The following is a 13718-nucleotide window of genomic DNA, read 5'->3' as shown; positions in this document are numbered from 1 at the left end:
TTTGTATTTGCTCAAATGTAGGCGAAACTGCAATCCTTTTTGGTGTTTGTCCTGAGTGCCTGATGAAATTAAATTGAAGAACAATCCAGATTAGGCCTAGATTTGGGGTTATGCTTAACTTAGATAGACTTGTTAGACTTGTTACATAATATGTTACATGTTATGAAGGATGGTTGACAAGGAACATATGTTAATTAAATTAATGGATTATCCCCAATGAAACAATCCTTTTGGGAGCACTGGTTTTACTGAAGAAGCAAGGAAACCTTCTTTTGGTCCATTGTTGTTCTCCTTTTCTTACAGGTATCATTAAGACTGTGATTTTAGCCCCTATCACTGGAGGTGGTCTTTTATTCCTTGGTATCCTCATAATGCTGTGTGGTCTCATCAAACCCAAGTAAGAATTTATGTGTGGAGAAGAGGGAATGGTGTGAATAAGTAATTTGTCACTATTTCAATTTGAAAATTTCACCAGATGCTTAACTAGATAAATTGGTTTAGCCACAGTCCTTTTTCTTTTCTTTCTTTTTTTTTGGTATGTTTTAATAATTTCTAATTTTTACTATTTTGTACTTGAAAAGCATGAATCTTCCATGAATATTTCAGTTAATAAGCATTTATTTTCTCTCCTCTTCCTCCTCCATTAAAAAAGAGCAAATATGCATAATAAAACTAAAATTTTAAACATATATATATGGTAAAACCAAACAAATGACTTCATTGGCTAGGTCAAAATATCAATGTCTCATTCTGCATTTCAAGTTCCTCATCCCTCTGTCAGGAGGTGGATAGTAAACTTCATCATTAAAATTATTAAACTGTGCATATCCTCAGAATCAGAGGTACCACTCTTATGTCTATACCCCAGAGAGATCAAAGAAAGTGGGAAATGACTAATAGATACAAAACTATTTATCGTTATTCTTTTGGTAGTGACAAAGAAATTTAGGAATACCCAGGGAAACTGACTGAACAAATTATAGTATAATAATGTAATGGAACATGAACTTTTCCATATACAAAGAAGAACAGAAAGAAAATTGTAAATGGAGGTGGCTAGGTGGCATAGTGGATAAAGCACTGGCCTTGGAGTCAGGAGTACCTGGGTTCAAATCTGGTCTCAGACACTTAGTAATTGCCTAGCTGTGTGGCCTTAGGCAAGCCACTTAACCCCATTTGCCTTGCAAAAACCTAAAAAAAAAAAAAAGAAAATTGTAAATGAAATGAATGGCAAAATTTTATTGTATATAGCTTGGATGTTTTTGAAGGACATAACAAATTCAACATGGAAACCCTTGATAGCCCACTATCTGTTGCTCTGATCATGCAGAAAAGGCCAGGAGTATCCATGAATCTCTAGCGATGAGTGTTTCATGATACCAAGGTTCCATGAAAGCATTGACCCACTTTCTTAGCATACAAATGTCAGTTAGAGTGGGGTATAACAAGAAAGAGGAGGATATTTTCAAGGATGATGAAGGGTAATGAGAAGTCCAATTTGAGACTTGAAAAACTTGTTTACATGAAAAGTATTCATAGTTTCAGATTGCAGAATTAATGCGTGACCTACCTTAGATTCCATTATGGGAAAGTTGATGCAGCTGCTCTATATTGCTGTTCTGAGGGCCCAGTTCTGCTTAGATGGATGCATATAGTACTTAACCCAGTACAATGAATGATGACATACTAATTAAGGAGATTTCTCATCTTTAGTTATAGACACACTGGCTGCTTTGTTTGAGTGAACAAGTTTCTAATTTTCCATTTCTTGTTTTCCTGTCTACAATGGCTACAGTAATTTTTACCTCAGATAATCAGTCATATCTAAGGACCTCCCAACTGGCAAGATTTACCTTTAGATCAAGAATTTAAGGGAAATAGATGCACTTCGTTGAAAATTGTATGTTGGTCAGCATCTTAAACCATAACAAATTACAAATGATCAATAAAATAAGTTTTTAAAAGCTCATGATTTAAAAAAATGAAGATAATAAAAAGTTGTGCCTTTCATAGTTGTGGGGGTGGGAGAAAAATGCTCAATCATTATTACCTAGAGGAAATTATTAGAGAAAAAATAAATCTTGTGAAGAAAATATGATGCATCTAGAATAATAATAAGGGAATACAGATTGGGTGAGAATATCTTTGCCTTAAATTTTTTTTTTTTAGTTTTTAGTTTTTACAAGGCAATGGGGGTTAAATGGCTTGCCCAAGCCCACACAGCTAGGTAATTATTAAAGTGTCTGAGGCCGGATTTGAACTCAGGTACTCCTGACTCCAGGGTTGGTGCTCTATCAGTGTGCCACCTAGTCACCTCTGCCTTAAATATTTCTGATAAAAATCTAATATCTATAATTTAATGAATTGAGATATATTTATAGGAACCATTGCCCATGATTACTGGTAAAGGAAATAGACAGTTATTACAAGAAGAAATTATTAACAGATACTTTAAAAAACAGTTCAGATTATTTAATTATCAGATAAATGAAAATTACAGCAACTCTGAAACTATCTTATAGCTATCACATTGGCAAAAATAGAAAAGGATGATAAATTCATTTCTGACATAATTGTAGGGAAACTGGTGTAATAATATACTTCTGGTGAAACTATAAACTGATTGAATTATTTGGTGAAAGCAATTTAGAATTATGTAATAACAAAAATATTTGTACCTTTTGTTCTAGATCTCAACACAAGACATATCCTAAACTTGGCATGGTTAGGGGGGAAATTACAAAACCTTACCAACTTTTCTTTCTTAATGACAGATTGAAACGACTAGTTTGTCCAGAAATCCCCAATCCTGCAAAGAGCAATGTAGTCCTGTGGCATGGAGACAATTTTAAAGTAAGAGAGATCATATTTTTATTCCTAAAATCATTCCAGTAATCTGGGTTTCAGGGAAGGAGAGGCTAAGCAAAGGCAGGTTGGGATAATGAGTTGAGATTAGAGCAGAGTTTATATGAGGATCAAAGTGAGAAGAGTAGAATCAATTTTAAATACATTTAGCCTCCTGATAACCAGATTGCTCAGTGAAGGCATGGGTTTTTGTGGCTAGACCTTTACTGAGGTTTATGACTTCTTAAAGGAGTAAAAATTGGGAAAAAAACCCCCAAACTTCAAAGAGCATGTGGTCCATCTTCCTCATTTTGAAGATGAGGCAGTTAAGGCTCAAAAGGTTACATAATAAGGAGAAATTGTATTTGAACATGGGTTCTCATTGTTCAAGTCAGAGGCTGGATGACCTCTGGGTAGGGGATACTTTAAATAGAGTTCCTGTACTGGGTGAAAAAACTGGACTAGATTACCACTGACATCATTTCTAGTCTTAAGATTTTAGAGTAAAAATAGTTAATGTTCTGGGGCACTTAGATAGCACAGCCTGGCCTCAGACACTTACTAGCTCTGTGACCCTGGGAAAATCACTTAACTGTTTTTGCCTTGGTTTCCTCCTCTGTAAAAGGAGTTAGAGAAGGAAATGGTAAACCACTCAGTATCTTTGCTAAGAAAACCCCCCAAATGGGTTCACCAGGAGTCATCTACAACTGAACAACAACAAATTAAGGTTTGCTTTATGTGTATCATGTCATTTGAGCCTTACAACAAACATTTGAGATAAGGATTTTATAGATGAAGAAACGGAGGCTATGAGGCTAAGTGAATGCCCAGGTTACACAAATAAAAAGCATTGAAACAGGATTTGAACTCCAATCTTCTTGATTTCAAATCTAGCACTCTATCATATAGTTGGCTGGAATTTTTTTTTCTTCTTGGGCAGGTTTAGGTAAAATCTCAATTAAGTAGGAATGGAACTTTCTGTTTAAATACCATATAAAAAACTCATTATGTTTCAAGACTATTATTGAAAATTTTCAAATATTTATTAGTCCAGTTTCTTGCCAAGTGAACACAGGGTATCCAGAGCACTTCCAGTTTAGTAGAAACAACTAACCTTTGTACTTTGTTTGGAAGAATAATTAGTTAACATTAGGAAACTAACAAATGTGCTTCCTCCCCTCACTGATCTTTCCCCAAGTTCCTTCCAACAACTAAGGGGAAAAACCTTGCCCGCCCCCCCCACCCCACCCTTTGCCAATGGTGGTCTAGTCAGGAGTGCCTTGGAATGACCTAGAGTCTTTGGAGCCTTGTGTTCTCCTGCCTGAGATTGGTCTTTCACTGAATTTATCCTAAGAAGTTGATTTGAAGGCATCCTTATTGCTGTTGTCTCTCCTCTGATTAAGGAGATACTCTTTATCATAAGAAGCTGAACTCTATTGCCTGCTATCCCTTTTCCTAAGTTCCCTTTTAGTTTATATCTTTTAAATATCAAAAGACAATGTGGGAAATGATTAAGTTATTTTGAGAATTTTAAATACTCAAATAAACTTCAAAGGACATATGAAGGAAGATACCATCCACTTCCAGGGAAATAATTGATAAAAAGAAGTTTACATAAGGGGGCGGCTAGGTGGCGTAGTGGATAGAGCACTGGCCTTGGAGTCAGGAATACCTGAGTTCGAATCCAGCCTCAGACACTTAATAATTACCTAGTTGTGTGGCCTTGGGCAAGCCACTTGACCCCCTTGCCTTGCAAAAACTAAAAAAAAAAAAAAAAGAAGTTTACATAATTGTTGTTTAGTTCTTGTTTTTTGTCCTTTGTTCTGGAAGAAGACCATGACATTAGGGAGGTGATGCCAGGACATGCAAATGGTTTGTATTTGAGTGAGGGTAATGCTTTCAGTCTCACTTTCTCCTCCAGAGAAAAAGAAAAAAAAACCCAAAAAAGAACAAAAGAAAAAAATTGTTGGGAGGGTAAAACTCTCAGGATATCTCAGTGACTAAGGCAGATGAGAATCAGAAAAGAGTCAAGAAAAATCTTTTTTTGCATTGTCCTAAAAAAAAAATCTGGGAGGGGGGAAACCCTCAAGGTTTCTGACCAAAATAGAAACAATTGTGTTTCTTAGTTCAGTGAAAAGTTTGCTAGATTTAAAAATCAGAGGACCTGAGATCAAATTCTGACTATTCTATTTAGTAGTTGAGAGAGACCTTACACAAATCACTTCATTTCTCTGGATCTCATTTCCCATCTGTAAAATGAAAGTGTTGAACTGGATGGTTTCCAAGGACCCATCCAAGCTAAATCTATGATCCTATGATCTGAAAGTAACTTTAGTGCTCTGCATTTTCATTTTTCTCTCCAATAAGATGGGCTGGAGGAATTTTGTGAAGATTCCCAGAATCTTTGTGAGTTTTCTAGAAAAAATTACCTATAAATGTACAATGCATTGCTTTTGGCAAACTTAGTGGTATAATATGTAATCACATGACACCTACTTGTTTACCATAGTAGAAATCTTTAGAATGAATCAGGAAGAATTGGGATCAAGGGAGGGTGGGATGAGAAAGGAACCTGGGATCTTCTTATGTAAGAGTATTTTAGAACTTACCATTAACTGAGCTCTTTGTCCATTGTGGCATCCAAGTGACTCTTGGTGGTGGGGTTGGGGGTGTTGCTCTTTTTTTTTTTGACAGTCCAAGTTGCATCTAGGAGAGGTCCAATTCCATGACAAGATGAAGGCAGTTGATGAGAAGATTCCAAAGCCCTACTTGTCTTCCTCTGGTGACTTGATTGACAAGTTAGTGGTAGACTTTGAGAACTTCCTGGACAAAACCGAGGTGCACAGAATAGAACTGATGAAGATGCAAGGAAACATTTTGAATGAAAAAGAGGAGAATCATGTGAGTTCTCCATATAATTCTTCTTATAATTTTTACAGTTTTTCAGAAAAGGGTTTCCAAGAAGTTTCATCTTCAGACTTGACTCCACTTAAAGGAACACAAGAGCAATCTTCAGAAAGGCCGCATGAGGACGCCAAGGATAGACTCTTCCAGAGGCCAAATGCTATTGGAATTCTGGAACCAGAGCAGCCTCCCTGGGAAGAAGCTGAATTGAATCCTTATTTGAAAAATTCAGTGACAACAAGAGAATTCCTCACCTCTGAGAAATTTTCTGATCCAAACAAGAAAAAGAATGAAATGTAACTATAGTCTGGATTTATTTTCATTTTTGTTTGTTTTTGTGGGGGAAGTAACAGAGTAGAATGATCCTTTAGAATGAATGTGTTTGAATGGACATCTAGTGACTTGCCCAGGGTCACACAACTAGTAAGCATCTGAGGTTGGATTTAAGCTCAGGTCTTCCTGACACCAGACTCAGCACTCTATCTACTGTGCCACCTAGCTGCCTATCCCCTGTTGATATAAAGGAAAAAAATAGTTTAGGGACTTTCCTTTTGGGCAATCTGATCCCTTATCCTGATTCAGAGCCTGCTTTCTCAGGAGTAGCCTCGCAGCTCATATCATCTTTGGAACATACTGAGAAAGAGATGCATTTATTTAACATTGCTGGATAATACTACCTTCCCTTGCTCCTACAGAAGAGGGAGATGAGTCAGCCCTGCTCTAAATTTGTTTGTGAAAATCCCCCAAAACAGATCATTAAGAACCCCCTATAAGGGATTGTCCAGTGTTGAGCTTACTCGTGGGCTTGGATACAAATTTGGGGGGGGGGGAGGTGGCATAAGTTGACCCAGGAGACACTCAGGAAGTTGTCTCATGAAAACTCTCTGTTCTGTATCAGGGAATGGGGAGTCAGAAAGGCAGATGGTTTCTCTTCTAAGAAATCTTTGCAAACTCAATCCTGATGTTAATAAGAGAGTAGGGATTATGAGAAATTTCTCTGGATTTCAGATTTGGTACTTTTTAATTGGAGACAGAAAGGAATGGGGTGGTGGTTTGGAATCTCCCTTCCAACGTTTGGAATAGTAACTTTTTTAAACCATTAAGCAATCAATTTATTTCAATTGAGAAGTATACTAATACTCTACAAAGAAGCAGCTAGGTGGCCAGTGGGTTTGGGTCTGGAATCAGAAAGACCTGAGTTCAAATTCAGTCTCAGACACTTGCTAACTTTATGATTCTGGGCAAGTAATATAACTTCTATTTGCCTCAGTTTCTTCAGCTGTAAAATGAGAATAAGAATAGCATCTTCCTTAACTAGGTTGTTGTAAGGATCAAACAAAATAATAAATATAAAATACTTAGCACAATTCTGACATAGAATAATGTTTGTCCTTTTTTTGAAGAAGACCACATCAGGGAGGCAATGCCATGACAAACATAAGAATTGAATTGGGGCGGGGGAGCTGTGCTAAGTCACCAGCCTCACTTTTTCCTCCAGAACCAACTGGGTCCAGTGGCCAAATATGAATCAGGATAACTGGAGATGGCCCTAGATCCAAGGCAATCAGGGTTAAGTGATTTGCGCAAGGTCACACAGCTATTAAGAGATAAATATCTGAGGCCAGATCTGAACTCCCATCCTCCTGACTTCAAGGTCAGTTCTCTGTCAGTGCATCACCTAGCTGTCCGATAACATAGAATAGTGGCCTAATAAATGCCTATTCCCTTTCCTTCCTGAGTTTTTGTTTATTCTTCCTTGTCTCTCTCTTCTTATTTCTGTCTTCCTCTTCCTTCGCATACTCTTTTTCTATCTTTTAATTTTTTTATAGCATTAACTTTTTTTTTCCTTTCTTTTTAAAAAAGAACTTGATAGAAGACTCAGGAGTCCATCCTCATATTTGCCCTGGATGATGGTCCAAGACAGTGTCTTTGGAGTGACAGTTTCCTTCCTATAGGAAAACCTTGTTTCTAGGCTTTGGGATTCTCATGTGTCCTTGAATGAAAAGAAATGCCCATCAGCCAGGAGGAGACCTGGGTTAGCGAGCCAGGAGATCTACAGACTGCCTGTTGCCATGCTGACAATGGTCTCACTTTCAAATGGCCATCTAGAGCTTAAGGCTCAACCTTATGTTACTGGTGTTTTCTTTGTATTGGACATCTCAAAGTGCAAAATCACTGGCTTTCTAGGAGCTGCAGACTTTTGAGTGACAAGAGAGTAAGAGACTCAGTGGAATCAGAGTTGATTCTTCAGTGAATTTTCTCAGTTTGGTTTTTAAAACAGAGTTATTACTCATAGGCTATTATTTAAAAGCTGACATAAATAATTTTTAACACATGATTCATGAGTACATGTATTGTTTATTAACATAAATAGCAGTTAATTGATAAGCATGTATCAAACTATCATTATGTAATAAATTCTTTGGTAATTTTTGCTTTCATATTCTAATAAGGGAGGCAATATGTGCCCAACATCTCTCTACAACTATCTCTAGAGCTACCATCTGTGGATATACAAATGTATATACACACATACATATGTGTATATAAACACATTGCTATGTCAACATCTATCTATATATATTAATATCTATCTATCTATCTATCTATCTATATATATATGAAATACAAAATAAAATACATGAAAGTATATTGTCCTTAGGTTAGACTAAGTTCTGGGAGAAGAGGAAAGGTCTCCTGTAGAAAGTAATTTTTTAAAAATTATATAAATGTTTTGTTTTTCAATTAAATACAATGTTGTTCCACCAATCATTTTTTTTGCATTCTTTTGAGTTTTACAGTTTTTCTCCTTCCCTCCCTTTCTTCCTTTCTCCCCCAACAGAAGGCAATCTGATATAGGCTTTACATTTGTAACCATGCTAAACATAGATTGAAATTGAACATGTTATAAGAGAAGAATCAGATCCAAAAGAAGATAGAAAATATTAGAGACAGAAAAATTATTATATGTATAAGATAACGTTTAAAAATTGAACATAATAAGCTTTGATCTTTGTTGAAACTTCACAGTTCCTTCTCTGGATACAGATGGGATTCTCTATCACAGATCCCCTAAAATTATCTCTGATTATTGCACTGAAGGAATGAGCAAGCCCATTAGGTTTAATCATCATCCCGTGTTGTTGTTTAGTGTGTACAATATTCTTCTGGTTCTGCTCATCTTGCTCAGTGTCAGTTCATGCAAGTCTTTCAAGGCTTTTCTGAAATCCCATCCCTCCTGATTTCTAATAGAACAATAGTGTTCTATCACCTACACATACCACAATTTATTCAGTCATTCCCCAATTAATGGGCATCCCCTTAATTTCCAATTCTTTACTATTACAAAAAAAAGTTGCTATGAATATTTTTGTACCTGTGTGGTTTTTCCCTTTTTCATGATCTCTTCAGTAGACCCAGTAGTGGTATTTCTGGATCAAAAGGTATGCACATTTTTATTGACCTTTGGCATAATTCCAAATTTCTCTTCAGAAAGATTGGATCAGTTCACAGCTCCACTAACAATGTATTAGTGTCCCAGATTCCCCACATTCCTTCCAACATTGATCATTATCCTATCCTCTCTGGTCATATTAGCCTATCTGAGAGGTGTAAGATGGTATCTCAGAGATGCTTTAGTCTGCATTTCTCTAATCAGTAATGATTTAGAGCAACTTTTATATGACTATAAATCGCTTTGATTTCCTCATCTGAGAATTGCCTTTGCATATCCTTTGACCACTTGTCAAATGGCTTCTTTTAAAATAAATTTGACTCAGTTCTCTGTATATTTTAGAAATGAGTCCTTTGTTAGAAACATTAGTTATAAAAATTGCCTCTCAATTTACTACATTCCTTTTGATCTTGGCTACAGTGGTTTTGTTTGTACAAAACTTTTTAAATTTAGTGTAATCAAATTTATCTAGTTTGTTTTTTATATTATTCTCTATCTCTTCTTTAGTCATGAACTGTTTCCCTTTTCATAGATCTGACAAGTTTAACTATTTCCTTATTCTCCTTATTTGCTTATAATATTGTCTTTTATGTCCAAATCCTGCACCCATTTTGACCTTATCTTGGTATAGGGTATGAGATGTTGGTCTAATTCTAGCTTCTGCCATACTATCTTCCAGTTTTCCCCAGCAATTTTTATCATAGTGAGTTCTTAACCCAGAAGATGGACTCTGGGTTTATCAAACAGTAGATTACTAGAATCATTTCCTGCTGTTTCTTTTGCACCTAATCTATTCCACTGATCCACTACTCTACTTCTTAGCTAATATTAGCCAGTTTTGATAGCTGATGCTTTATAATATAATTTTAGATCTGGTATGGCTAGGTTGCTTTCTTTTGCATTTTTCATTAATTTTCTTGATATTCTTGACCTTTTGTTCCTCCATATGAATTTAGTTACTATATTTTCTAATTCACTAAAGTAAATTTTTGGAATTTTGATTGGAATGGCACTAAATAAGTAATTTAATTTAGGTAGAATTGTCATTTTTATTATATTGGCTTGGCCTAACCATGAGCAGTTGACATTTGTCCAGTTATTTAGATCTGATTTTTTTGTGTGAAATAGAAAGTAGTTTTGGAATTGAGGCAGAGAAACCAAGGAGGAGGTGCAAAGACCCAAAAAGGAGAGATGGAGTATTAAGTGTGAGACATAGAAAGTAGACAGGGAAACCAATTAGGCCAGTGGAGTAATCTAGACAAGAAGTGATGAGAACTTGAATTATGGCAAGTAGAGATTACAGTAGAGTAGAGAGTAGAAAAGAGGGGATGAAAGGTGTTGTGGGAAATAGACATACCAAGATTTGGCATTTTAGATATGTAGGATGAAGAAAAGTGAAAAGTTAGAATAATACTGAGATTGTGAACATGAGTGACTGGAATGATGGTAGTATCCTCAACAGGAATGAGCAATTTTGGGAGAAGTGTGAATTATGGGGAAAGATAATGAATTGTGTTTTGGAAATAATGAGTTTGTAAGATGCCAATGGGACTTCTAGTTAGAAATGTTCAATAGGCAGTTGGTGATATGGTCCTGGAACTCAAGAGAGATACTAGTGATGAATATGAAAAAACTCCATGAAAATGCTAATTGAACCTATGGAAGTTGATTAAGTTGACCAAGTGACAGAGGAAAAAAGATTTCCAGAACAGAGTGATATCCTATAAGAGAGGAGAAGCTTCTGGCATAGTAGAAAGAGTATTGGACTTGGAGAGATAATATTTGAGTTTTAGACCTGATTCTGCCCAATTCATTATATGTGTCCTTGGCAAGGGGCATGTTAAATCTAGGTCATACCAACTTTATCTGTAGAGATGATCCCTACCCACCAAAGGCTTACATTTCTAAATTCCCTTCTCTAACAGTTTTATGATTCCAAATTAGTTTATTTTACTGGTATATTTACTCTTTAGTTTCTAGGAGTTCAAAGACAAAGTGTTATAAAGTAGAATCAATTACCTAGTCACTATTTTGTGTCTATTAGAATTTTGCTAAGGCCTTTGATTTGCACTGGAAATCATAAAGTCACTCCCCTAAGTTGAAGTTTTAAGTTTGGGCTTAGGAACAAGTAAACAGTGAATGAAATTCTTGCTCTCTATCTCATTAATTCTTTGTTCCAGGAATCTAGATCACATAAAGAAAAGCAGGGAAGAAAGGGATAGACAGTGAGTAGAACTAAAATCAGCCCTAGATAGAATTCAACAAAGGAAGATGGTCATTCAAGTAAGATCAAATTAGTGTTTTCAAACATTTGGGGTCATTGCTTGTTGCAGATTCATAATTAATTATGGAGTAATTGTCACCTTTGTTCAGGATTCCTCCTGTAATGTTATTGGATAAAGCCTAATGGAACCATAATTGTGATATATTAACTACAACAAATATGGACAGAATTAATGATTTGATTAATAATCTAGAAGTCCGAACATTTTAGTGAGAGTACTTTTCTCTTTGTAAGTCTTTCAGGTAAATACATATACATACTATATCAGGTATTCTGCTATTGTAATATTAGTATTCATGAAAGACATTTATTTAGTCTTTGCCTTATGGCTTTTTAAATAAAATTATTATAGACTTTAAAAGATGACTGTTTTCTTTTTATTATTTTCAACACCTAAAAAATGGGGCAGTCAGGTAGCACAGTGGATAGAGTTCTGTGCCTGAGGTTAGGAAGACTCATCTTCATTAGTTCAAATCTGAATTCAGACACTTAATAGCTGTGTGATCCTGGGCAAGCCACTTAACCATTTATCCCAAAATGATCTGGAGAAGGAATGGTAAACCACTCCAGTATCTCTTCAAAGAAAATCTCAAGTGGAATCACAGAGAGTCAGAAATGACTGAAGAATGAAAAACAAAAACAACATTTGGATGTTCAAAGTGATGCTAAAGAAATTGAGTATTTAAGTCCTTTAATGAATAGTGGGGAATCCTAGAATTCTAGAATTTTAAAGTTGGAAGGGACTTCAATAAACAGTCCTTCTCCAATATCAATTCATCAAAGCACCTATTATGTATCAAGAACTGTCCTTGCATCTTGGGATACAAATATCAAGAATGAAGCAATCCCTAACCACAAGAAGCTTACACTCTAATGGGGAAATAAAGACAATATACAGACCATACAAGGAGTCATTCAATTTTTCCTTGAATGTATCCATTGAAGGGGAACCCCCATCTCCATGGCATCCTGTCACACTAAATAACTAAATAATAACTAAATGGCAGAAAGTCTTGCCATCCATCAAGTCTAAATTTTAACTGTCATATTTCAACTAATTCTGTCCTTTGGAGCCAAACAGCAGGAACAAAATGCCTATCTAGACCACTATCATGTCCTTCTCCAAGTCTATTCTTTTGTAATTATACCTAGTTCCATCAATCATTTTTTATATGATATGGTTTCAAAGCATCTACTGAGTGCTCTCTAGCTTATTAGTGTCCTTCCTTAAAGGTGGTAATAAGAATTCAATACAAGATTGCAGATAAATTTGACCATGGTATGGTATAATGCCTGGATTCTTGGCTTCTCAGGACAATTTCTCAGGTTGGCGTTTTTCAGTAATATAGAATAGAACTACCTCCAGAATACAAGACAATGGCTACCATATTATAGATAAATCAGAACTAGCTACAGATTATACAACAATATAATAATATTAGGAGGAAACCAAGTATTTTTTCAGAAGCTTATTGTTTTCAAGGGTTATAGAGAGAATTAAACAAGGGAAGCAGAGGGCCTGGGGAGATTCTCTTCTATTTTTTTATGATCTTAGGCAAAGAAGGAAATAAAAGAGAAATATAATGGGGAAGGAAAGAAAAGAAAGGGGAGATAACATATAACATAATAGGATGATGAGATTAAGACTATGTAAATATGTAGAAAAGGATGGGGGAAATGGTTATCCCAAGACCTTAAGGTTCATCTGAACCAGATAAAAGAAGGTTGTATACACACTTACATATACACATATATTCAAAGAGACTGTTGTAGAAATACAATAATCTCATAGGGAAATAGGTCAGGATAGGGAAAGGGGAGGACATTTAAGAGGAATGATAGGATAGGGTGGATAGTAGTCATAAACAAAACAAGAGAAAAGAACAAAAGAATGGAAACGGATGGCTTCAATTATTGATCAGAAGTGTTCAGTAGTATTAAGCATATGCCTTATCTTAACACTACTTTCTTTGCAAAGTGAAAGGTAAAGTGAGGAAAAAGTAAAAGAAGACAAGCTAGATGAATAATTAATAATCATAACAATGAAAATGGAGTGAACTCACTCATAAAATGAAAAAGGATGACAGAAAGAAGAATCTATAAACTTGTTTACAAGTCTAGAGGAGCAACAACAATTATTTCAGATAAGAAAACAATAAGAATACACATAGTCGGGGGCAGCTAGGTGGCGCAGTGGATAAAGCACCAGCCCTGGAGTCAGGAGTACCTGGG

The 13718-nt window shown here is 35.7% G+C and overlaps 1 protein-coding gene across 8 annotated transcripts in view; it reads left to right on the top strand.

Moving 5' to 3' along the window:
* IL31RA (interleukin 31 receptor A) overlaps positions 1-13305 on the top strand; it is a 108239-nt gene extending 94934 nt beyond the window's left edge. For 7 of the 8 annotated variants that reach the window (XM_074208768.1, XM_074208771.1, XM_074208773.1 and 4 more), the window contains 4 exons: positions 304-397; positions 2775-2853; positions 5539-6044; positions 7612-13305. In XM_074208768.1, the coding sequence (XP_074064869.1) occupies positions 304-397; positions 2775-2853; positions 5539-6044; positions 7612-7618 (686 nt within the window). In that variant the 3' untranslated portion in view covers positions 7619-13305. Of the gene's footprint in view, positions 1-303; positions 398-2774; positions 2854-5538; positions 6045-7611 lie in introns of those variants that run through there. The other variant, XM_074208774.1, reaches the window with a different exon arrangement.
* Positions 13306-13718: the final 413 nt, after the last annotated feature.

Source organism: Macrotis lagotis, chromosome X (genome assembly GCF_037893015.1).
Source record: "Macrotis lagotis isolate mMagLag1 chromosome X, bilby.v1.9.chrom.fasta, whole genome shotgun sequence".
NCBI lineage: Eukaryota > Metazoa > Chordata > Mammalia > Peramelemorphia > Peramelidae > Macrotis > Macrotis lagotis.
The sequence above is the reverse complement of the archived record's forward strand: the minus strand, read 5'-3'. Positions and strand labels throughout refer to the sequence as shown.